At 38.9% G+C, this 26,651-nt stretch overlaps 1 protein-coding gene across 1 annotated transcript; it reads left to right on the top strand.

Moving 5' to 3' along the window:
* The first annotated feature begins 23,019 nt into the window (after positions 1–23,019).
* LOC142538701 (putative mitochondrial protein AtMg00860) lies at positions 23,020–23,538 on the top strand. Its single transcript, XM_075644001.1, has one exon. The coding sequence runs from the start codon at positions 23,020–23,022 to the stop codon at positions 23,536–23,538; it is 519 nt and encodes a 172-aa protein (XP_075500116.1).
* Positions 23,539–26,651: the final 3,113 nt, after the last annotated feature.

Raw genomic sequence — 26,651 nt, 5'->3', positions numbered from 1 at the left:
TCAGAATGTTCGGAAATTGATATCGATAGTTGGAGCGGGGTATCAATCAGAATATCAGGTATGTGGTACTGTATAGTATGTGAATAACTGACTTATTGTGTCAGATGTTTCGGATTTGAAACAAAAGATATTGTCAGATATGTACAGTAAGTAATTCAGTATTCATCCTGGTGATCGAAAGAAAGAAACCAGAAAATTGATTATATAGCTTATCGATTCCTGAATGGAAATAAGATCACATTTCCAGGGAAATCGTGATGAAGCTATAGCAATGCTGCCGAAAGAGAGCATTGATTTGAGTTAAGAATGACTGACTGACCAAGTCTGCGAATTTTAATTCGTACATAAGAACGTACAGACAGGACCCGATGACAGAGATTTATGTCAGAAAAGTGGTCAGATTGCATGAAATGCCGGAATTGATTGGATTAGATCATAATTTTCGGTTTATTTGTACATTGGCACAGTTTACAGTAGGTTCTAGGTACAAAGTGACAGCTGAGTACCATATATCATCCTCAAACCGACAGATAGTAAGAGCCGACTATCTAGACATTAGAAGATATACTTAGAACTACAGTGCTTGATTTTGGCACTAGTTGGCAAGATTCTTTGCCATTTTGTGAGTTATCGTAAAGCGCAGCTATCAAACGAATATTGAGATGGAACCGTTGTACAGAAAGAAGTGCAGATTCTCTATTTATTGCGATAATATCTCTGTGGTACCTAAGATTGAACCTGACATAGTCAGAGATATAACAGAAAATTGGAATTGATTCGGAAGAGGATAAAGACAGATCAGTATAGACTGGATAAATATGCCGATATCAGTCGACAGCTGTTGGTAATTACAACAAGAGTTTAAATATTGAATGGATTTGGCACTAAACAGACTTGGTAACAAATGATGGTGTTGATCTATTTTTAGTTGTTGATTAGTATATACGGATATGGTATAGCCAGTATTTTGATATCGATTATATCAGAATTACCTCAAGTCGTATTATGACGTTATACTTCTTGAATTAATATTCCAGATTGGAATCAGAATCAATAGAAGAAGAATAATTCAGAATGAAGACTATTCCACTGCTGAAAATTCAGTAGAATTATTAAGGAATTAAAGAAGCTACTTGGGAAACAGAATCTGATATGAGACAGGAATTCCCAGAATTATGGCTCTGATGTGAGTATTTAATTCAGCTTCTATTATTTCTTCCTGTTTATTGCATTGGATCTTATTGCTTAGGAGATGAATGTCTGTGATTTCGAGGACGAAATCATTTCTTAGAGGGGGAGAAATGTAATGCCTGAGATTTGAGTGTGATACTTATGAATTCGTATATATTATTAATAAGGCGATAAAAGAACAGACGGGAAGAAGCGGCGTTGCAATTTGAGTGTTTTGGTAAAGGGAGACCGCACCCGCGCCAAGAAATTCTACCGCACCCGCGGTGACTGGCCAGTAGGGTACGTTTTTGGTGAAAGAAGACAGCGCACCCACGGTACCAGAGAGAGCGCCCCCGCGGTGTTGCTACAGTAGGTGAGCGCACCCGCGGTATAAAGCATAGCGCACCCGGGGTTCTTGCTTCTGGAAAAATTGATGTATATCTATACACCGAGCGCACCCGCGGTCCAAGGTATAGCGCACCCGCGGTACGACGTGCAGTATGAAGATTTAACCACATGTTTTACATGCAATTGAGATATATATAAATAGATCTTGATTCCTCACGATTTAAGCAGAAGAAATCGTGATTTTCCCTCAGCAAATTCCTTAAAGCTTCCCATACCTTTAAATCGTGATTTTGAAATATCCGTGTATCAGAATTTGAATCCGAACGCAGTATCGTGCTTCTCTCGCTACGAGCTACAACTGGACGTAAGTTTTACTACGTTTTGATATGATTTAAAAATATGAGGTTGATGGAATCGAATAGGATTCATATAGGGTGTTCTAGACATAGTAGACATCGTAGAATCGAAACCGGATTGAAAAACAGATATGGTATGGAATTATTATAAATTTCGGAAGATATTGAGTAGGAATCGATATCAGATTTGTATTGTTACTGATTATGAATTGAGAGTTGATTATTATTATGTGTGCTGGATATACTGATCAGTATGTATTTGAAGTCAGATCGAAGAACATACTGTTTATACAATTGTTATAATTTATCAGATTTGATAGGATTGAAATGATGCCGATTTAGTATCAGATTATGTTAATCGATTGATTATGAGTTATGGAGATTGATATACACTGATCTGTACTACCAGTACTTGGAAATTGGACCATTGTGCCGTCAAAATTTGATAAGACTGAAAGATCTTAAATTGAATTGAATATTGATACAGTAGATTGGATATTAATCAGAACAGAGTTTGAATTAAGTTATACATTGATACAGTGTATTCGATATTGTTATTGCCAGATATTTTTGGACAGGCAGTGAGTTTGAGACTTCGACAGAACCAGATCAACAAAACGAAAAGAAAGGTATAAGTCAGTGTTAACCGGGAGATCGACTTGAGTCAGATTAGACTTGAGTTTCCCTAAACCACATACGTGTATGTTATTGTTTTCATATTTTTGTATGCTTTGTCTAAGTATGTTGATTTTATTGATGTATATAGAAGTAGTGAATAACATATAGTTATTGAGTGTGAGTCACTGACAGAGGGGCTAGATTTTGATAGAGCGATCACAGGCCCATTGCACCTTGTCAAAATAGGATTGGAGGACATGCCAAGTATTTGGCAGATCTGCCAAGACACTGGACGTTTGGTGTATCGACGTGCTTAAGAGACAGAGCAGGTCCTTATTGCTGATAATTCGATACAGATCAGACCAAAGTCCAGAAATAGGAACGTATCGCCACCACGAATGGGAGGGTAGGTGGGAGACTTGTTACGTTCTTATTCAGACCGGGATCCCTAGATGAGAGATGAGTCGAGTCTGAGAGATTGAGTCAGAGTCTTAGAATCACAGAGTGTGATTCAGAGTCTATATTGATTCATATTTCTTATGTGATACATGTTCAGAGTATGAATTACTGTTTGATATCAATTTATGATTTCAGATTATGATACATGTCTTTATATCTATTTCATGCTTTTATATATGTTGTTATATGAAATGCATGTATACATGATTTATACTGGGATTAAATTCTCACCGGAGTTATCCGGCTGTTGTCTTGTTTGTATGTGTGCATGACAACAGGTGGGACAGGATCAGGGTCGAGAAGATGATGAGAGATCGAGATTAGAGTGGTGATTCCGGACTTTGATGTAGATAGGTTTCATTACTTGATTGTAGTAATTGAACCTTAAAATTTGGAACTAGAATGCATGTTGTACAAAACTTGTAGTTTTATACTGTTTGTATGTTAGTTAATCCCATTACGTTCCGTAGTTTAAAGAAAAAAAATTTATGGCCCTAATTACTTGATTAGTAAATTGATCCTAATAACGATTAAGAAGATAATTAGCGTCCAAGTCCCCACAGGGCTTGTAACTATTACAAGGCCCATGACCTTTATTTAAATGTCTCAAATACATTTGAGTCCATTTCAAGTTTACTTGATTTTACTCAAGCCCACTAGTTTAATAATTATTTCTAATTGGGCTCTACAAGGCCCAATGTTATTTAATTAATCCAACACCTGAATTAATTTAATTATTTGGACTCTATTAGGTCCACTAGTATTTAATTAATTTAACACTTGAATTAATTTAATTTAGTCCATAATAATGTTTATGAAAATCACAATTTTCAAATACATTATTTATTTGGCCAACTTTTAATTTAAGGACACATTCATAAATTAAAAATTACATTTTCCTCATAGAAGTCATACTTCTATTTTTTCACAAGTTTATAAACTCCTTTATAAGCCGTTCAATACATTGAACTATTTTACTTCTCAACGGGATCTAGAAATCTAGTACTTGTGTGGCCCTCAATGGTTCATTGATACAACTAGCCGTGGGTTCACATCTCCATGTGATTCGGACTAAACATGTCCTTATACGAGCATACCCCAATTGCTTCATTCTTACTTATCAAATCCTTGATAACAAGAATGTCAGAACTCAAGTCTGATAGTAACCAACCAATCATGTTAAACGCCTAGCAGCATCGCTTACATGATTCCCTAGGTATCAAATGATAGTGCCTGCCAGAACCATTCAATTATGGTTAACGTACAGTACGGTCCCTTCAACTCATATATCCCGATCGATTCGACAACCATTGGTATATCGAGAGTTGTCAATGAATCGATACTATGTGTCATGTCGTAGTTGCATCGATGGTGTAATCTATGAAACCCCTTTCATAATTACCACCATACTCTGATCAGAGATTTCATACTACACATACATGAGAACACATAGGATATCCATACCTTAAGGTAAGCGGTGAATCCCCGACTACAATGCATTGACTCCTATATGTTTCGACAGAACACCCAACCTTGCCACCTGATAACCCCATGAGAGTCGGTAAACAAGTCAAAGTGTAATTCTAGCACATAGAGTTTCAATGTTGTCCCGGGTCATAAGGACTAATGGTATACAACCATAAACTAGGACTTTTCCACTCGATAAGTGAGAACCACTTGGAAAGTCTTTTATGGAGGGTTGTTCAGTGCACCCTACAAGGTGCACCTATCAGCATGCTCGGACATCACAATGCCCCCTACCAATGAAACATGGTACTCACATCGCAGATACTAGTCTCGAAATCGAGCGGCCTATATCCTTCTTAGCGGCGGCTGAATCGACTAGGAACTGTTTAGAATATACAGTATTCCAAATATAAGTTTCATGATACTCATCATATGAGCATCTCATATTCTTTCTACTATTTGTATATTTAAAGACTTTATCTATGCAACTAGCATGGGTATACAGATAAAGAATTGCCAAAGCAATAAATTTAAATATTATTAAAATAAAGATTGTTCATACATAGAGTTTAAACATGAACCCTCGGCCAACACTTGGCTCGACGGGCACCTACTCTAACTGTATCTTCCCGGTTCAACATTGATTTATACATTTCTTTTGGTCAATCTGACGAAGTCGAAGTCTCGAATTCAAATATGTCGATATCAAATCTGAAATGACATGTACGATAGATACAACATCAATATACCATTCAAATCAAAATCTGCTCTGATCAATACTCAATCTAGATCAATATCAACGGTATAACATCACAATAATGACATCCTCGGTAACTCAACAATACGAGGTATCAATTACCAACTATTCATAATCGATAACAAATTCAATCTGATATCAAATCTGATAATGATAACAATTTCATACGGTATTCGTTCTTCAATCCGGTTTCAATTATACGCTGACAACAATCTCAGGAACACATAATAACAGTCATATCATAATTTCTCTCATATCAGATTTTCAAATCATATCATAACATAATAAAACTTACGTCCAGTTGAAACTCTCGTCGATAGAAACATGGTACCGAGGTCGGATTGAAATTCTGACGAACGGTTCTTGCACAATCAAATTCTAAAATCCAAATCTTGAAAGTTTCTCCCGGGACTTCTCGTTTCTTTCTTTTATTTCCAGGGAAGGAAAGCTTGTTACATATATATATATACCATGCATGTTTAAGCCATGTGGATTAATTCTCAAGATGCACGTCTCGCGCATATGCGTGACCTTCCTCGGCGCATATGCGCGCGACCTACTGGTCTCGGCCTTCTTCAAATCATCATCTCGCGCATATGCGCGCCCTCTCCCGGTGCATATGTTCGAGGTTCTCTGCCATACTCACGCATATGCGCGGGTCCTGTCGTGCATATGCGCGAGGTTCTCTGCCTACCTCGCGCATATGCGCCCTGCTGGGTCGCGCATATGCGTGAGGGCTCAGTCCTCGCACATATCAATTTTTTCTCCGGTCATCCCCGGTCTGATACTTTCCGTCGAATTACAATCCATTTGTATTAAGTATAATAAAGGTATTTATCTATGTTGATGATTGATGTGATTATAGACGGAAAGTATCAGATCGGGGATGACCGGAGAAGAAATTGATATGTGCGAGGACTGAGCCCTCGCGCATATGCGCGACCCAGAAGGGCGCATATGCGCGAGGTAGGCAAAGAACCTTGCGCATATGCGTGACAGGTTCCGCGCATATGCGTGAGTATGGCAGAGAACCTCGCACATATGCACCGAGAGAGGGCGCGCATATGCGCGAGCTGGGGATTTGAAGAAGGCCGAGACCAGTAGGTCTCGCGCATAAGCGCCGAGGAAGGTCGCGCATATGCGCGAGACGTGCAGCTTGAGAATTAAGCCACATTGCTTAAACATGCATGGTATATATATATGCAACAAGCTTTCCTTCCCTAGAAACAAAAGAAAGAAACGAGAAGTCCCGGGAGAAACTTTCAAGATTTGGATTTTAGAATTTGATTGTGCAAGATCCATCCGTCAGAATTTCAATCCGACCTCGGTACCGTGTTTCTATCGACGAGAGCTTCAACTGGAGGTAAGTTTTATTATGTTCTGATATGATTTGAAAATCTGATATGAGAGAAATTATGATATGACTGTTATTATGTGTTCCTGAGATTGTTGTCATCGTATAATTGAAACCGGATTGAAGAACGAATACCGTATGAAATTGTTATCATTTTCATATTTGATTTGATTGAGATTATACAGATTTGATATCAGATTGAATTTGTTATCGATTATGAGTTGTTGGTAATTGATACCTCGTATTGTTGAGTTACGGGGGATATCATTATTGTGCTGTTATACCGTTGATATTGATCTAGATTGAGTATTGATCAGAGCAGATTTTGATTTGAATGGTATATTGATGTTGTATCTATCGAACATGTCATTTCAGATTTGATATCGACATATTTGAATTTTAGACTTCGACATCGTCAGATTGACCAAAAGAAAGGTATAAATCAATGTTGAACAGGGAAGATACGACTCGAGTTTGATTTGACTTGAGTTTCCCAAAACCACTACTTTACTTTATTGCATTGATATTTGCAATTCATGAGATTGATATGCTTAGTCTATTGATTTATAGCAAAGCATGTATTGAGTCATGGGCGGATGTGCCTAGTCATTGGCGGAGGTGCCAAGTCTTTGGCGGAGGTGCTAAGACACTGGATGTTGGTTTATATTGATGTTGCGTAGGAGCAGATCGGCTTCTATTGCGGAGATTCGATATATTGTGCCAATGTCCAGGAACCGGGATCCCTAGATTAGAGATGAGTCGAGTCTGAGATGATGTGTTACGAGTTTATTTACAGCTTTATATCGATTCATGTCTTTCAGATTTTGATACATGTTATTGATATATGTTTCATGCTTTTATATCTTTTTATATGATAGCATGTATACGTTGTTTATACTGGGAATTATATTCTCACCGGAATTATCCAGGTGTTGTTGTGTTTGTATGTGTGCATGACAACACATGATCAGGATCACGAAAAGGATGAGAGATTCAAGATTAGCGTGGAGATCCGGACTTAGAAATAGAATTTGTTTCAGCACTTGATGTAGTTGTTGAACCTTAGTTTGAGACAAATGTATTTTGTACAGGACTTGGACTTTACTGTTGATTTGTATATCAGATTGATTATCTTATGTTCCGCATTTATGTATTTAAAAAGAAAAATTAGACCCAGACTAATTAATTGATCCTAATGATGATTAAGAAGACGAATTAGGTTCGGCTCCCCACAGCAGGTAGTATCAGAGCCGTAGGTTCCTTAGACTGAGATAGAAACTAGTGAGCAGGGTAGATTGAGTTTTCTTTCCTCCTTTTATGTGCTAGCATTACATCATGTTTTACTGCTTTGAAATGCATGTTTACCTGATTATCTGATTTGATTGGAAACATGTGTTGTGGAGAATGAATCAGAATCGATTCTTGATCAGCAATAAGATGATCAGAGGAAGACTGAAATAGATTTGTTGTATTTGGTTGCTAAACCTTTTGATAATTAGATATGCCTCCTCGAAGAGTCCCAGAACAGGGTAGTACTTCGGCTAATCCGATGGATGTTACAGCAACTCCGATGGAAACACTACTGAAGAGGTTTCAGTCGTTTAAACCGCCGACTTTGAAGGGTACGAAGAATTCTGTTGAGTGTGAGAGTTGGCTCGATGATATAGAGATGATGTTTGATTCATTGGATTACACAAATGAGCGCAGAGTCCAACTGATTTGGCACCAGTTGCATGATGTTCCGAAGAACTGGTGGATCACGACGAAGAGGGCTTTGGAGCAACGAGGTACAATGATTACTTGGAAAATTTTTAAGACTGAGTTTTATCAAAAAAATTTCCCAGTATCGTACAGGAAAGACAAAGGATCAGAGTTTGCTAATCTGAGACAGGGTCAGTTAAACATTGAAGAGTATGTTGCCAAGTTCTCTACTTTGTTGCGATTTGCTCCACATGTTGCTGAGAATGATGAAGTTGTTGCTGATCAGTTTATCAATGGGCTGAATCCTGAGATCTTTACATTGCTAAACACAGGGAGACCGAATAATTTTGCTGATGCCCTGAACAGAGCAAAAGGAGCTGAAGATGGCCTGATTAGGCAGAAAGGAGCTTCGTATGTTCCTCCAGTACCGAGACAGCAACAAACGTCTACTCCATCCCAGCAACCCCCTCCTAGATTTGAGAGTGGCAGTAGCAGTGGTGGGAAGAAAGATTTCTTGAAAGCCCGAGAAAAACAGTTCAAGAAGTCAGAGAGCAGTTTATCTAGCTCCAGTGGTTCTCGATAGAGCCAGAGTAGTACAGGGGTCTATTGTAGAACCTGCGGAGGGAGACATCCCACAGAGCAATGCCAAGGAATATTTGGTAGTTGCCACATCTGCAGACAGCATGGAAATTTTGCGAGAGTATGTCCACAGAGAGGTTCCCAGAGATCCCAGGGAGTAGAGTCATCTGGATCAGTGGCTCAGACTGATAGACGATCATCTGCTATTCACTCATTCCAGCCACCACCGACTACTACTAAGTCACAGCAGAGGCCAGGAGGAAGCCAGACTGTTAGCCAGCCTCCGAGACAGCAGGCCAGAGTATTTACTTTCACTGAAGAACAAGCTCAGGAAGCACCAGATGATGTTGTTGCAGGTAACTGTTCTTTATGTTGTTATCCTGCTTACGTATTGATTGATACGGGTGCATGTCATACATTTATTTCTGAGCGATTTGCATTGAGTCATGCATTGCCTGTTGAGTCTTTATCTACTGTAGTATCTGTTTCTTCACCTTTGGGGAGAGGTCTTGTATGAGTGACGTCTGTTATACATTGTATGCTACAGTATGATGGCCATGTGATTGAGTTAGACTGTATTGTACTTGGGTTGTTTGATTTTGACTGCATTATTGGTATCGATATGATGACCAAGTACAGAGCTACCGTAGATTGTTTCCAGAAGATTGTGAGATTCAGACCTGAGATGGCTAATGAGTGGAAATTTTACGTTAAGGGTTTTAGATCTAGAATTCCTTTGATATCTGCATTATCTATGACTCGATTATTACAGAAAAGAGCAGAGAGATTCCTTGTGTATTCAGTTGACGTATTGAAATCGAGCCCATCATTGGCTGATTTGCCAGTGGTATGTGAGTTTGTTGATGTATTCCCAGATGAGATTCCGGATTTGCCTCCAGTCAGAGAGATAGACTTCAGCATTGAATTGGTACCATGTACAGTTCCGATCTCTAGAGCTCCGTACAAAATGGCACCAATTGAACTGAAAGAATCGAAAGATTAGTTGGAAGATTTACTGACCAAGGGTTACATCAGACCGAGTGTTTCTCCTTGGGGTGCTCCAGTATTGCTTGTGAGAAAGAAGGACGGTTTAATGAAACTTTGCATTGACTACCGGCAACTGAACAAGGCTACGGTAAAGAACAAATACCCTTTGCCTCGTATCGATGATTTATTTGATCAGTTGTAGGGTTTTTCTGTTTATTCCAAGATCGATATGAGATCTGGATATCATCAGCTGAGAGTCAGAGATTCTGATATATCGAAGACAGCTTTCAGAACCAGGTATGGCCATTATGAGTTTATTGTCATGCCGTTTGGTTTAACGAATGCTCCAGCTGTATTTATGGGATTGATGTACCGTGTATTCCAGAGATATCTTGATGATTTTGTGATTATTTTTATCGATGATATTTTGATTTATTCAAAGAATATGATTGAGCATGCTGAGCATTTGAGAACTGTATTGAGAATTCTAAGGACTGAGAAATTGTATGCAAAGCTGTCGAAATGTGAGTTTTGGCTGAGACAGGTTGTATTTCTGGGTCACATTATATTTGGAGATTGTATTTTTGTTGATCCTAGCAAAGTTGAGGCAGTGATCAGTTGGCCGAGACCGACATATGTGCCAGAGATACGCAGTTTTATGGGTTTATCAGGATATTATCGACAATTTATTAAATATTTCTCGAGTATTGCTAAGCCTATTACTCAGTTGACTCAGAAGAACGCACCATTTATATGGTCCGAAGAATGTGAGTCCAGTTTTCTAGAGCTGAAAAAAAGATTGACCAGTGTTCCGGTGTTGACTATTCTGTCAGGTACTGGTAATTTTGTTGTTTATTGCGATGCTTCTCACAGAGGATTGGGATGTGTTTTGATGCAGGTAGGACATGTTTTTGCTTATGCCTCGAGACAATTGAAGCCACATGAGTCTCGCTACCCAATTCATGATCTTGAATTGGCAGCCATCGTATTTGCATTGAAGATATGGTGACACTATCTATACGGTGAGAAGTTTGAAATCTATTCTGATCACAAGAGTCTGAAATATCTATTTTCACAATCATAATTGAATATGAGGCAACGAAGATGGCTTGATTTATTGAAAGATTTTGATTGTGAAATCAAATACTATCCGGGGAAAACTAATGCAGCAGCTGATGCACTGAGTTGAAAGGTGTGTTCTGTATCTTTATCGACGATTGGTGTTTCGAATTTGATAGAAAATTGCTGTCTTTCTGGATTGATATTTGAGATAGATTGTCAACCATTGAGACTCTATGCTGTTCAAGTTGAACCAGAGCTGATTTTGAAAATTAAAGAAGCTCAGAAAGTTGATCAGAATGTGCAAAATTCAATTTCAATGGTCAAAGCGGGACATCGATCAGAATATCAGGTACGTAATCATGTACTGATGTGAATAATCGTCTTGTTGTGCCAGATGTTTCAAATTTGAAACGACAGATATTGTCAAAAGCGCACAGTAGTCGATTCGGTATTCATCTTGGTGGCAGAAAGATGTATAATAATTTGAAAAGACAGTTTTGGTGGAAACAAATGAAGGCTGATATTGCAGAGTTTGTAACAAAATGTCTGAATTGCCAACAGGTGAAAGCCGAAAGGAAGAAACCAGGAGGTTTGTTGAACAGCTTGTCTATTCCTGAATGGAAATGAGATCACATTTCTATGGATTTTGTGACGAAGCTACCACGTTCCTCCCGAGGTTGTGATGCGATTTGGGTTGTGATTGACAGATTGACCAAATCAGCAAGTTTTATTCCGTACAAGATGACGTACAGACATGACCAGCTGGCAGAGATCTATGTCAAAGAAGTTGTCAGATTGTATGGAGTGCCGAAGTCGATTGTATCAGACCGTGATTCTCGGTTTACTTCGCACTTTTGGCACAGTTTGCAGCAAGCTCTAGGTACGAAGTTACATCTGAGTACCGCATATCATCCACAGACTGACGGACAGTAGGAGCGGACTATCTAGACATTGGAAGATATGCTTAGAGTTGTAATGCTAGATTTTGACACTAGCTGACAAGAATCTTTGCCACTTTGTGAATTTTCGTACAAAAACAGTTATCAGACGAGTATAGAGATGGCTCCATTTGAAGCATTGTACGGCAAGAAGTGCAAATCCCCTCTTTATTGGTATGATATCTTCGAGGTACCTGAGATTGGGCCTGATATGATTAGAGATATGATAGAGAAAGTGAAGCTGATTCGATAGAGAATGAGAAAAGCTCAAGACAGACTGGCCAAATATGCCAATGTTCGTCGTCGATCGTTGGTATTTGAGGCAGGAGACAGAGTATACCTGAAGATTTCTCTTTTCAGAGGCGTTGTCAGATTTGGCAAGAAAGGGAAGTTGTCTCCACGATATATCTGTCCGTATGAGATTCTCGAGAAGATAGGAGATCGTGCCTATCGACTCGCCTTACCGTCTTCTCTATCTAGAATACATGATGTCTTTCATGTATCTTTATTGTGGAAATATCTTCTTGATGCATCTCATATTCTTCAGCCAGACGAGGTCGAACTTGATGAGACACTGAGTTATTTTGAAAAGCCGATCCAGATTCTTGATCGTAAAGAAAAACAACTCAGAACGAAGATTATTCCGCTTGTGAAAGTTTAGTGGAGTCGTCATGGCATCGAAGAAGCTACCTGTGTGACAGAATCAAACGTGAGACAAAAATTCCCAGAGTTATTTCACTGATGTGAGTTTACTGTTTAGCTTCTGTTATACATTTCTTATTGTATCTGATTTGATATATGATTTGATCGCCTGTGATTTCGGGGACGAAATCAGATCATAGAGGGGGAGAAATTTAATGCCCCAGATTTTGAATTATTGTAATCTGAAATGATTTATTTATAATTGATGTGATTATAGATGGAAAGGATCAGACAGGGGAAGACCGGAGAAGAAATTGATATGTGCGAGGACTGAGCCCTCGCGCATATGCGCGACCCAGCAGGGCGCATATGCGCAAGGTAGGCAGGGAACCTCGCCCATATGCGCAACAGGACCCGCACATATGCGCGAATATGGCAGAGAACCTCGCGCATATGCGCCGGGAGAGGGCGCGCATATGCGCGAGCTGAGGATTTGAAGAAGGCCGATGTAACGACCCATTACAGGCCTAGTGGATCGCCCATACGGCCAGCTGCCCCAATCAACCCAAGGCTATCCCGATCTTGGGCTCCCTCAAAGGGGCCTTTTCCCTCACGGGCTTTCCATAGGCGTCGTACGAGTTACTCATAGGATCTCCCCCTCCATACCAAGGGGTTTCTTTCGCCTCCCCAGGACTCGATCCCATGACCTATAGGATAAGTACATTGATATCAAGAGTCCTGCAGCAGTTGAACTATTGGAAGAAGGATCTCTCTCGGTGCATGTTGGTGGTAAACCTTTGATTTTTATGCACCCTTTATTTTGAATTGTATTTTAAAGTGGATGAAAACAAATGGCTACTTCACTTTCGAGTCGAGAAATTTTAGATTCAAAAGGTCAAATGAATAACGCCGACATATCTTGTGACCAAATATTTAATAATTTTAATTTGCATGGTATTCGGATGGCAGGTTGAGTTGGACTTATTTTGCACCTTTTGATGCCATTCATGTTGGGGCTACTGCATTTGAAGTTCCCCTGGCACTAGTAGAACAACTCAAGCCCGGCGTGTAATGCTCGAGATCTTAGTTTGATACTTTTGAGTTATCATGTATTATGAATAAGGGAATGGAAGGACAGACATGGAGAGGCGACGTTGCAATTCGAGTTTTGGTGGTGCAGTAGAGTCAATGCACCCGCGCCATAAAAGTGACCGCATCTGCGGTGTTGGGACAGAGAGGGCAACGCACCCGCGGTCCAAAAGCCAGTGCACCCGCGGTCGTTCCTTCTGAATTTGTGGAAGTGATCCAGTACGCTCAGCGCGCCCGCGGTGCAGAGTGAGCGCACCCGCGGTGTGACGTGCAGAATAAAGAATGAAACATGTGTCTTCACCATGCAAGATATATATATAAATTGCCTTCATTTCCTTCATTTCAGCAGCCAAAAACCGAGAGCAAGTACAGAAATTCCTTCAAGCTTCAAGATGTATTAGAAACTGGATTGTGCAACATCTAACCATCCGATTTTGAATCCGAGCTTAGATTCTTTCTCCTTGAAACATAGGCTTCTAAAGGATGTAATTTTTGTTATGTTCTTGCTTGAATTGAAATAGCATGTTGGGGAAATCAGATTTTGAGCTATATGATGGGTTCTTAATATGTTGAGATAAGTAGAATCGAAACCGGATCAAAGAACGGATATCATATGCTATCGTTTCATTTTCCAGCATGTGTTGAATCGAGAATATGCAGATTTTGAGATTTTGATGTATAGATTGTGATGGTTATGAGCTGATGATATAATTCTCGAGTTGGTAGTATATCTGTGATGTTGAGATTGACGGGGTTACCGAGACTGTATTGTTATGCCGTCGAAACATCAGTAGATTGATTTTGATCTGATTCAGTATTGATTGAGATTGTATCATGATATCATTGATATGGATCAGATTATGTTTGATTTGAGTATTGATCAGAACAAGTCTTGAATTGAGTTATACATTGATACATTGTATTCGATATTTTTATTGCCATATTGATTTGATAGGAAGGGAGTTCGAGACTTCGACAGAGTCAGATCGACAGAACGAAACGAAAGGTATAAATTGATGTTGATGCGGGATTGCACAACTCGAGTTGACTTGACTGGAGTTTCCCAAAATCACATACTTTACTTTATTGCATTAATATTTGCAATTGAATGAAATTGATATCTTTGATCGATTGAATTTTGTATTGAGTCGTAGGTGGATACGCCTAGGCAGAGACGATTGGTCTTGTGACAGGGGTGCCTGATAGTGATGGAATCGTCACGGTCACATTGCACATTGTCACAAGATACTGAGTTGGCGAAAGTGCCAAAGTCTGTGACGGATAGGTCAAGACACCGGATGTTTGGTTATATCGAAGTGGATAGAATTGGAGTTTCTTCTATTACTGATGTTCGATATGGAAAGAGCCAAAGTCCGCGAATAAGAACGTGCCACCACCCCGATCGGGAGTGTAGATGGGTGTATGTTCTTATTCAGATCGGGATCCCTAGATTAGGACGAGTCGAGTCAGAGTCCAGAGTCACTGAGTGTGATTCAGAGTTTGTGTTGATTCTGTGTCGGATTTGATACATGTTATATTCAGAGTTTATATTGATTTACACTTCTGATTTGATACATGTTATGAAATATCTATTTCATGCTTTTATATATGTTTATATGAAATGCATGTATACATGATTTATACTGGGAATGTAATTCTCAACTGAATTATCCGGGTGTTGTCTTGTTTGTATTTGTGCATGACAACAGGTGGGATAGGATCAGGATCAGGAAGAGGATGAGAGATTTTAGTTAGCGTGGAGATCCGAGCCCAGAAGCAGAGTAGGATTCAGCACTGGATATATAGTCGTTGAACCTAGTTGAGATAGAGACATGTAGTACATGATTGTACTTTGACTTTGACATGTATATCAGATAGATTACTGTTACGTTTCCGCATTTATAATTTAAAAAAAAAATTTAGTCCCACTTTTCTTAATTGTTATATTTGACATTAATAATTATTTAGACATGAATTAGCATCCGGGTCCCCACAGCAGGTGGTATCAGAGCGATAGATCCTTTAGATTGAGATAGAAGCTAGTAGCGGGGTAGATTGAGTATTATTTTCTGCCTTTGCTATGCTAGCATGATCTTATGATTTACTGCTTTGAAATGCATGTTTATTTGATTATCTGATTTGTTTATAAACATGTGTTATTGAGAATGAATCAGAACCTATTCTTGATCAGCAGTAAGATGATCAGAGGAGGACTGAAACAGGTTGTTGTATTTGGTTACTAATTCTTTTGGTAATCAGATATACCTCCTCGAAAAATCCCAGAACCGGGTAGTATTTCGACTAGTCAGATGGATGTGTCAGAAACTCCGATGGAAATACAGTTGAAGAGGTTTCAGTCATTGACACCGCCGATTCTGTGGGGTACTGAGACGACTGTTGGTTGTGAGAGCTGGATAGATGATATAGAGATATTGTTTGATTCACTTGAGTACTCGGATGAATGTAGAGTTGGGCATCAGTTACAGGAGATCGCAAATGGCTGGTGGATTACAACCAAAGGAGTCTTAGAACAGCGTGGTATAGGGATTACATGGGAGATCTTCAAAGTGGAATTTTATCGAAGGTTTTTCCCAGTTTCATACCGAGAAGATAAGAGGGCAGAATTTAAAAATTTGAAACAGGGTCAGCTAAACATTGAAGAATATGTTGCGCAATTTTCTACCTTGCTACGTTTTGCTCCTCACGTGGCTGGGAATGATGAAGCTGTGACTGATCAGTTTGTTAAAGGATTAAATCCTGAGATATTGACATTGGTAAACACAGGCCGACCCTATAATTTTGTTGATGCTCTGAGTAGAGCCAAGAGAGCCGAAGCCAGTCTGATGAGACAGAAAGGAGCTTCGTTTGTGCCTCCAGCATCGAGACCACAGCAACCACCTCTCGGACTTGAGACTGGTAGTAGCAGGGGTGGAAAGAAAGGTTTCTTGAAAGCTCACAAGAAACAATTTAAGAAGTTAGGGAGTGGTTCGTCGAGCTCCAGTGGTTCTAGCCAGAGTTATACGGGAGTTTATTGCAGCACTTGTGTAGGAAGACATTCCACAGAGCAATGCCGAGCAGTATTTGGTAGTTGCAACGTCTGTCGTCAGCCAGAACATTTTGCTAGGGTATGTCCAATGAGAGGTTCCCGAAGATCTCAATGAGTAGAACCATCTGGATTAGTGGCACCGTCTGATAGACAATCACCGGTTGTTCATTCCTCCCAACCACCAATGACTCCTCAGTCACAGTTAGGGCCAGGAGGAAGCCAGACAGGTAGCCAACCTCCTAGACAGTAGGCCAGAGTTTTGCCTTGACCAAGGAATAGGCCCAAAGCGCATCTGAGAAGATGGTGACAGGTAATTGTTTCCTATATGGTTATTTTGCATATGTATTGATAAATACTAATTCATTCCATCCGATTATTCTTAAATGAATTACAATGATATATGCGTTGTTTATTGAGTTAGTATATGCTGTAGTATTGATCTCTTTTCCGTTGGGGAGAGATTTTGTATCAGTGACATCCGTTAGACTTTGTATGCTACGTATGACAGATATGAGATTGAAATAGATTATATTGTACTTGGGTTGTCCGATTTCGATTTTATTATCGGTACTGATATGTTGACCAAGTACAAAACTACCGTTGATTTTTCCAGAAAATTGAAAGATTCAGATAGATATGATTGATGAACGGAAATTACGGTAAGAATTCTAGATTTAGAATTTCTTGGATATGAACGATGTTGAGGACTCGATTGTTATGGAAAGGAACGAAGGAATTCCTTATGTTTTCAGTTGATTACGGAAATCGAGTTTATCATTGGCTGATTTGCCAGTAGTATATGAAATTTCTGATGTTTCCCAATTGGAATTTCAGAGTTGCTTCCAGTCAAAAAGATAGATTCTAGCATTGAATGAATGCAAGGTACTATTCTTATTTCTAGAACACAGTACAGAATGATACCGATTAAATTGAAAGACCAGTTAGAAAATTTCTAGCCGAGAGTTACATTTGATTGAGTATTTCTATTTGGGATGCTTCAGCTATGTTTGTGGGTTGATGAACCGTGTGTTCAGAAGTTTTCTGATGATTTTATGCTTGTTTTATCTATGATATCCTGAGATATTTGAAGCATATGACTGATCAGATCAAACATTTGAAAATTTCATTGAATATTCTGATAATTGACATGTGATATACAGAAACTGTTGAAATGTGCATCTTGATTGAGACAGATTGTATTCAGGGTTTGTGATATCTGAAGATGATATATCTGTTGATTCTAGTACAGTAAAGTTGTGATCAGTTGACTGAGACCGATAGTATTGTGAGAAAGTACTGTTCTATGAGTTTAGCGGATCAGTATCGATGAGTGATGTTTTGAATCTGATTGAATATTGCTGTTGTTCTGAATCCGTATTTGAAACAGATAGTAAACAATGAAGAATTTATATTGTACAGTCCGAACCAGAGCTAATTTTGAGAATTAAAGAAGTTCGGAAAGTTGATCAGAATGTTCAGAACTCGATATTGACATCAAAACAGAGTATCGATCAGAATATCAAGTTTGTGACAGTGTGTTATATGCGAGTAACCGTCTTATTGTACTGAATATTTCGAATTTGAAGCTACAGATATTGTCAGAAATGTATAGTAGTCGATTCCGTAATCGTCCTGATGGCAGAAAAATGTACAGTGATTTGAAAAGACAGTTTTTGAGAAAAACAGATGAAATCAGATATTACAGAATTTGTATCGAAATGTCTGAAATGCCAGCAGGTAAAGACAGAAAGATAGAAAACCGGGGAATTATTATAGAGCTTATTTATTCCTGAATGGAAAGAGGATCACATTTCCATGGATTTTGTGACGAAGCTACCGAAATCCTCCCGAGGTTGAGACGTGATTGGGTCGTGATGGACAGATTGACCGAATTTTTATGTTTCATTTGTACAAGATGACGTACAGACATGACCAGATGACAGAAATTTATGTCAGAGAAGTAGTCAGATTGTATAGACTGTGATCTTCGACTGCTTCGCACTTTGGAGCAGAGTTGCAGCAGGCTCTAGGTATGAGGTTATACCTGAATACCGCATATCATCCACAGACTGATGGACAGTCAGATCGGACTATCGAGGCACTGGAGGATATGCTTAGGGCGATAGTACTTGATTTTAGCACTAGTTGGCAGGATTCATTGCCATGTTGTAAGTTTCATACCACAACAGCTATTCAACGAATACTGAAATAACATCGTTTGAAGTATTGTACGATAAGAAGTACAGATTACCTTCTGTATTAGAATGACATCTCTGAGGTTTCTTGTAACGCCCCGAAAATTTAAAGGTTCACGCGAACCACATGCATATAAATTATCAAATTCTCCTATATTTTAATTAAATGTTTTAGTTGCATGAATTAATTATGTTGTGCATAATTGTATGTTAAAAATATATTTTCTACATTGTTGCATTAAAATGTATTTTTAAAGGGTATTAAAGTTGCGATCGAGGAACGGAGACCGAGGGCTGAAAAATAGAAAATATTTTTATTAAATAATTGTTTTTAATTATTTAAAATATGGTTGTTGCTTTTTAGTATTTTTGAATATAAGGAGTTTTGAGATGATTTTATACGCCGGGACGTAAATTTTATCGGTGTTAGTTTTTCAACAAAATACGAGCTTTTTGGCCACCAGGCTAATAAATTCACTTATTTAATTAAAGAAAAACTTTGGTATTATTTTATTTAAATCCTAATTAGACTAATAGGCCTACTTAGATGGCTTAATAGGCCTAATTAGCCTTGTAGGTGATTAACTTATATTTAAAGTGTTAAAAAAATTACAAAGCCCTAAACCTTGCACACAAATCCATCGGCCACCTACTTTAAAATTCTGAAAAACTCTCCCAAGCACTCTCCACACACACACGGCACTTTGAAGCATATTTTGGAGGGTTTTCGAAGATAGTTAGCAAGGTAGAAGCTATCGTCCCGTCGCGTTCTTCGTCGTCAACGATTATTCGAGCGTATTACACGCAAAGGCACGCCATACATCTTCTTTTCTCATCCATCATATTATATTATTTTTTTAATTATTGTATGTGTAAAATCCAAAAATTTTAAGTTTTATCATTTAAGTTTTATCACGATAGTATATTTTGGATATCAGGATTTATCTCATTTGAGGATGTGAGATTTGTAAGATTTTACCAAGATTGAGTGAATAATAATATCGTGTATATTATTATTTGAAATTTCGCAGATAAATGCCTAAGATTTGAGTTGATATGGAGATACCGGGATAAAAATCAAGCAAATAATAATAAAATCCCTAGAATTCGAAATTTACATTGTATATATTTGAGAATTTCGAAAATTGAGAGATAAAAGATTTAGAGTTCGAATTTATATCACGGATAGATCACGATTCTCGATAAAGATTTGATTCAGATTCAAACGCGATATCACTCGATCACGATAGCAGCCAACCCCTATAAATAGGAGGGCCCTGTAGACTCGTAAATCACACCACATATCACACCAAATTTTCGAAAATTTGTGCTCTAGTCTCCTTAGGAATTTTTGAGTTGCCGCCGTCCAACCAGTGAAGTAGGAATTTCGAAGAACCCTAGCCTTTTTACGTTTTTCATCAAGAATTTAAGGTAAGTGGGCTTGTTTTAAATTATTGAATTTCGATGCATATATTTTCGGTTTTTTATAAAAATTCGGGCGAGTACAATTCTTCTTCTACACCCTTCTGGTTACGATATTTTGCATGAATAAATGTTTTGATACTGTGAGAATTCAACTTGATATGGGTGGGAATCACAACCATACGTACCCTTACACGGTGGGGGAGATAACCGCTATACGGCCTCGTCCCCTTAGAGGAGTAAAAATTAGGGACAGATATCAGTAAACCATTGAAAGTAGATGAATCTCAGTGTCGGGTTAATGATGCGCACGTGATAAGAATTATGTTTGCATGGTATGTATATTTCGAAAATGCATGTTGTTTTGTTGTACTCGAACGGCCCCCACTTGCTGAATATTTCCCAAAATACTCACCCCTTACAACCTTCCCAGATAAATCCGAAGAGCAGATTGGAGAAGAAGAATCGGAACAATAAATTTTGGGGCTGGTGAATTGTTTTAATCTCGAGAGTTGCTAGTAAAGTGGTTTCTGAATTTTGGTACTCAAGTTTTATGAAAAAACGTTTCCGCATTTATTTCATTAGTTATTTCAGTTGTAAAGACTTTGGTTTTTGAGATTATGATTAATAAACTGGTATTTCGGTTTATACTATGCTACGAGGCTGGTTGTTTCAATTGTGTGATTGTTTAACGACGTCGGTGTCAAATCCCGAGTTTCGGGGCGTGACATTTTAGTGGTATCAGAGCCGCCAGGTTCATAATCTGAGTGGGAAAAATCAAGTTTCAAAAAAAAACAAATTTCGAAAAAAAAAAAATTCGCCCAAACAAAAGCCCTCAAACAATTTCATATTTCGCGTTCGGATGAAACGGGAATTTCAGACCTACGAATTTGGCGTATGAACCCTAACCCGAAAATTATTTTGTCCAATTACCCTACCAATCCTACTCCGATTTTCAATTCCTTATAGCCAACCAATCTATGATCAAGGGTAACTTTTATCAACAATCAATTTTGAGTTCGGATCACCCAATCGGAAACGCCCAATTTCATTGAGTTAATCGAGTTGCGCGAGTTCCCCGCCAAATTAGGTAGTTTTCCTACCGATTCCTGCCGTGCCACCACCGGTTCTGTGATCCTGACCCCTTCGCCGTCATAAGCATTTTCTCCGACCATACTCCAACGAGTCAACCCGGCGAGTCAACCCGGCCGAGTCAGCGAGTCAACCCGCCAGCATACGTCCTTCGATTTTTTTTTGTAGGAAACTCCGAATTCGGTTCTGTCAACTGTTCTGAAACCCTCTCGACGAATTCTTTCAATCCATATGTTTATCTCTAGACTTTCCATTTTTGGAAAATATCTCGAAAAATATCGTTAAACGCGTTTCTTGTAGTGCTTATCGGATTTTTATGGAATTTCATTAAGGAAACAATTAATATTGACCTATATTGTTGGGATTGTACTTATCTGAGATAACTTGACTTAAGCTTCTGATTTAAGGTGAAATATTTGATTTGGGGACAATAAATTATTTATGGGAAGAAAAAAAAAAACTAGTATGTGAAAATCTGAGATAAGAGTTATAATAAGTTTTGGATATTCCAATATGGAAGTTGATTTTGGGCAATAGTTAAATGTGTAAACATTAATTTGGGTTCTTAAAGAATGCTAAGCGTTAACTTTAAATATGTATAATTTTGGGTTACCTTGTCTAAAAGGAAGTTGGGAAACAATATCTTAAGGTTTAAGTAATTTATATTATTTTGGGATAACTCGTAGATTACGATCTTATATGAATAAAATAAGTTATGAGATTATTGCTGGATATTGAGGAAAGTAAGGTTTAGTGCAAGTAAGATTTAACAAAAGCATTAATTGATGATTAATTTCATTTATACAAGGTTGAATAAGATTTTATTTTCTGACGACTGAGTTATAATTTTTGGGATTTAAATCAATAGGGTATATATTGATATTGAATTAAGTTCCAAGATTTTATATGGGTTTTTAGTTTTGAGATAGTAATCGTGATAATTTCAAGATAGAATAAAATCATCATCTATTCGTATATATTCAGTGCCGACTTGATTCAAAGCACTTTGGTAAGATTTCAACGTCATCATATCGATGGATTGGTTATCTAAGAGCAGTGCAATAGCAGATTGCCGGAGTAAAAAAAAAAATTCAAACTCCGAAACGTGAACCAAGAAGAAATAAGTATCATGGCAATGCCAAGAGACAGAAATACATTCTTTCTGCTTCCCAGACTTGGAAAGCCATTAAATCAGGCAAAAAAAAAAAGTTTACCTAGCAATGGTGAACGAAGTGCAGGAAAAAATTGAGCTCAAGCTCGAAGATACCCTAATAATGCGAGAATTTCCGAACGTTTTTCTAGAAGAACTCCCAGGGATAGTCTCAGACCGCGAAGTTGAGTTCGAAATTAATCTGGTCCCTGGTGCAGCACCAATTTCGAATGCACCTTACCGAATGACGCCAACTGAACTCCAAGAGCCAAAGGAACAAATCCAATAATTGCCAGACAAGAAGCAATTTCAACTGGGTACGTCTCCATAAGGAACTCCAGTACTGATTGTGAATAAGGAAGACAGAAGTATGAGATTGTGTATAGATTATAGAGAACTCAATAAGATCACAATCGAGAATAAATATCTTCTTCCAATGAAAGACGATTCTTTTCGATTAACTTAAAGAAGCTACAACATTTTCCAAGCTTGACCTGAGAAGATGCTACTGCCAATGGAAGGTCAGGGCTGAAGATATTCTCAAAACAGCTTTTCGGATAAGATATGGGCATTATGAGTTCATAGTGATGCCTTTTGGACTGACCAACGCGCCTGCAGCCTTCATGGACCTAATGAACAGAGTTTTCAAGCCATTCCTGGATCACGTCATAGTAGTATTTATTGACGACATCCTCGTCTATTCTTCCAACGAACATGATCACGAAGAGCATCTCCGCATTGCACTTCAGACCTTGAGAGAGAAGGAACTCTATGCTAAGTTTAAGAAATGTGAGTTCTGGTTAAAGAGTGTATCCTTTTTAGGACACGTAATCTCTGAAGCAGGAGTATCAGTGGATCCCAAGAAAGTCGAGGAAATTACAGAGTGGCCAAAACCTAAGAACGCCACAGACATCAGGAGCTTTCTTGGACTGGCAGTTTATTACAGAAAGTTTGTCGAAGGTTTTTCCTCAATCGCCATACCACTGACTAAACTCATTCAGAAGAATTCCAAGTTTGTCTGGGACGAAGGTTGCGAGAAAAGTTTTCAGACGTTAAAAGAAAAGCTCGCATCCACGCCAGTACTAATCTTACCCACTGAAGATTAGGAATTCACCATCTACAGCGACGCATCTAAGGAAGGTTTGGGATGCGTACTCATGCAAGAGGGAAGAGTAATAGCCTACGCATCAAGGCAGTTGAAACCGCACGAGCAGAACTACCCTACGCATGATCTGGAGCTAGCAGCAGTTGTATTTGCCTTAAAAATTTGGAGGCGCTATCTCTATGGCGCCAAGTTCGAAATTTTCACAGATCACCAGAGCCTCAAATACCTGTTCACCCAAAAGGAACTTAACATGAGGCAAAGACGGTGGATCGAACTCCTGAAGGATTACGACCTGACAATCAGTTACCACCTGGGTAAAGCGAACAAGGTGGCCGATGCTCTGAGTCGGAAAAAATGAGAGCAAAATTACTCTGGCTTCACTCTCCGCGAGACCATGTCTGCAAGAGACCGTCAAGTTAAACCAGGATCGAGACCTTGAGCTAAAGAAACTTAGGGGACAAGTCGAAAGCGGGAAGTCTCAAGATATACAAACTGATGACAAAGGAGTCCTGTGGATGAAAGGGCGATTGTGTGTACCAGAATGCGATAACCTTCGCCAAGAAATACTATCAGAAGCACAAAATCCAAGTTTTCAGTCCATCCAGGGAGTACAAAGATGTACAGAGATCTTAAAAGCAATTTTTGGTGGAATGGAATGAAAAGAGACGTTGCAGAATTTGTCTCTAAATGCCAAGTGTGTCAACAGGTCAAAGCAGAGCACCAACAACCTGGAAGATTATTGCAACCGTTGGAGATACCTGAGTAGAAGTAGGAACACATCTCCGTGGACTTTGTGGTGGGGTTACCAAAGTCGAGGCAAGGTCAAGACGGAATATGGGTAATTGTAGATAGACTTACAAAATCTGCACACTTCCTACCCGTCCGTATGAACTATAATCTGGACAAGTTGGCTACACTGTATATGGATAATATTGTACGAATTCATGGAGTACCAGTGAGCATCCTGTCTGACAGAGACCCAAGATTCGTCTCACGTTTTTGGAAGAGCTTTCAGGGGGCCATGGGAACTAAAGTGACTCTTAGTACGGCCTATCACCCACAAACCGATGCCCAAACCGAGAGAACAATTCAAACCCTGGAAGACATGCTGCGAGCCTGCGCTCTAGAATTCAGTAGCAATTGGAGCAATCATCTACCATTGATCGAGTTTGCTTATAATAACAGCTATCACAGCAGTATTGGGATGGCTCCATACGAAGCCCTGTATGGGAGAAAATGCCGATCACCCTTATATTGGGATGAAGTGGGAGAAAAAGCAATAGTAGGACCCGAACTCGTACAGATAACAATAGGCAAGGTTACAGTAGTCCGAGAGAAACTCAAGGCAGCTCAAGATCGACAAAAGAGTTGGGCATATCTGAAAAGAAGGCCAGTGGAATTCAATATCGGCGAGAAGGCCTACGTAAAAGTCTCGCCTATGAAAGGAGTGGTCCGATTCACTAAAGCCGGGAAGCTGAACCCTCGTTATGTGGGTCCCTTTGAGATTTTGGAAAAAGTGGGCACATTAGCATACAGATGATTGGCGCTGCCACCAAACATGCCTAGAATTCACAACGTTTTCCACGTGTCCCAACTACGGAAATACATCTCGGACCCAAGCCACGTGTTGGAAGCAGAACCGCTCATGATCGAAAGTAACTTGGGAGAAGAGCTGAAGTACGAAGAAGTTCCCATCAGAATTGTGGACACCAAGGACCAAGTACTAAGGCGACGTATCATTCCCTACGTCAAGGTACAATGGTCTAACAACACGGAAAGAGAAGCCACGTAGGAGCTAGAAGAAAGGATGAGGGACCAATACCCGTACCTCTTCGGAGACCAAGCCAACCCAAGTTTTGAGTACGAAACTTCCCATAAGGAGGGAGGGATGTAAAATCCAAGAATTTTAAGTTTTATCATTTAAGTTTTATCACGATAGTATATTTTGGATACCAGGATTTATCTCATTTGAGGATGTGAGATTTGTAAGATTTTACCAAGATTGAGTGAATAATAATATCGTGTATATTATTATTTGAAATTTCGCAGATAAATGCCTAAGATTTGAGTTGATATGGAGATACCGGGATAAAAATCATGCAAAGGATAATAAAATCCCTAGAATTCGAAATTTACAGTGTATATATTTGAGAATTTCGAAAATTGAGAGATAAAAGATTTAGAGTTCGAATTTATATCACGGATAGATCACGATTATCGATAAAGATTTGATTCAGATTCAAACGCGATATCACTCGATCACGATAGCAGCCAACCCCTATAAATAGGAGGGCCCTGTAGACTCGTAAATCACACCACATATCACACCAAATTTACGAAAATTTGTGCTCTAGTCTCCTTAGGAATTTTCGAGTTGCCGCCGTCCAACCAGTTAAGTAGGAATTTCGAAGAACCCTAGCCTTTTTACGTTTTTCATCAAGAATTTAAGGTAAGTGGGCTTGTTTTAAATTATTGAATTTCGATACATATATTTTCGGTTTTTTATAAAAATTCGGGAGAGTACAATTCTTCTTCTACACCCTTCTGGTTACGATATTTTGCATGAATAAATGTTTTGACACTGTGAAAATTCAACTTGATATGGGTGGGAATCCCAACCATACGTACCCTTACGCAGTGGGAGAGATAACCGCTATACGGCCTCGTCCCCTTAGAGGAGTAAAAATTAGGGACTGATATCAGTAAACCATTGAAAGTAGATGAATCTCAGTGTCGGGTTAATGATGCGCACGTGATAAGAATTATGTTTGCATGGTATGTATATTTTGAAATTGCATGTTGTTTTGTTGTACTCGAACGGCCCCTACTTGCTGAGTATTTCCCAAAATACTCACCCCTTACAACCTTCCCAGATAAATCCGAAGAGCAGATTGAAGAAGAAGAATCGGAACAATAAATTTTGGGGCTGGTGAATTTTTTTAATCTCGAGAGTTGCTAGCAAAGAGGTTTCTGAATTTTGGTACTCAAGTTTTATGTAAAAACGTTTCCGCATTTATTTCATTAGTTATTTCAGTTGTAAAGACTTTGGTTTTTGAGATTATTATTAATAAACTGGTATTTCGGTTTATATTATGCTACGATGCTGGTTGTTTC

Source organism: Primulina tabacum, chromosome 3, assembly GCF_025594145.1.
Source record: "Primulina tabacum isolate GXHZ01 chromosome 3, ASM2559414v2, whole genome shotgun sequence".
Lineage (NCBI taxonomy): Eukaryota > Viridiplantae > Streptophyta > Magnoliopsida > Lamiales > Gesneriaceae > Primulina > Primulina tabacum.
The sequence above is the reverse complement of the archived record's forward strand: the minus strand, read 5'-3'. Positions and strand labels throughout refer to the sequence as shown.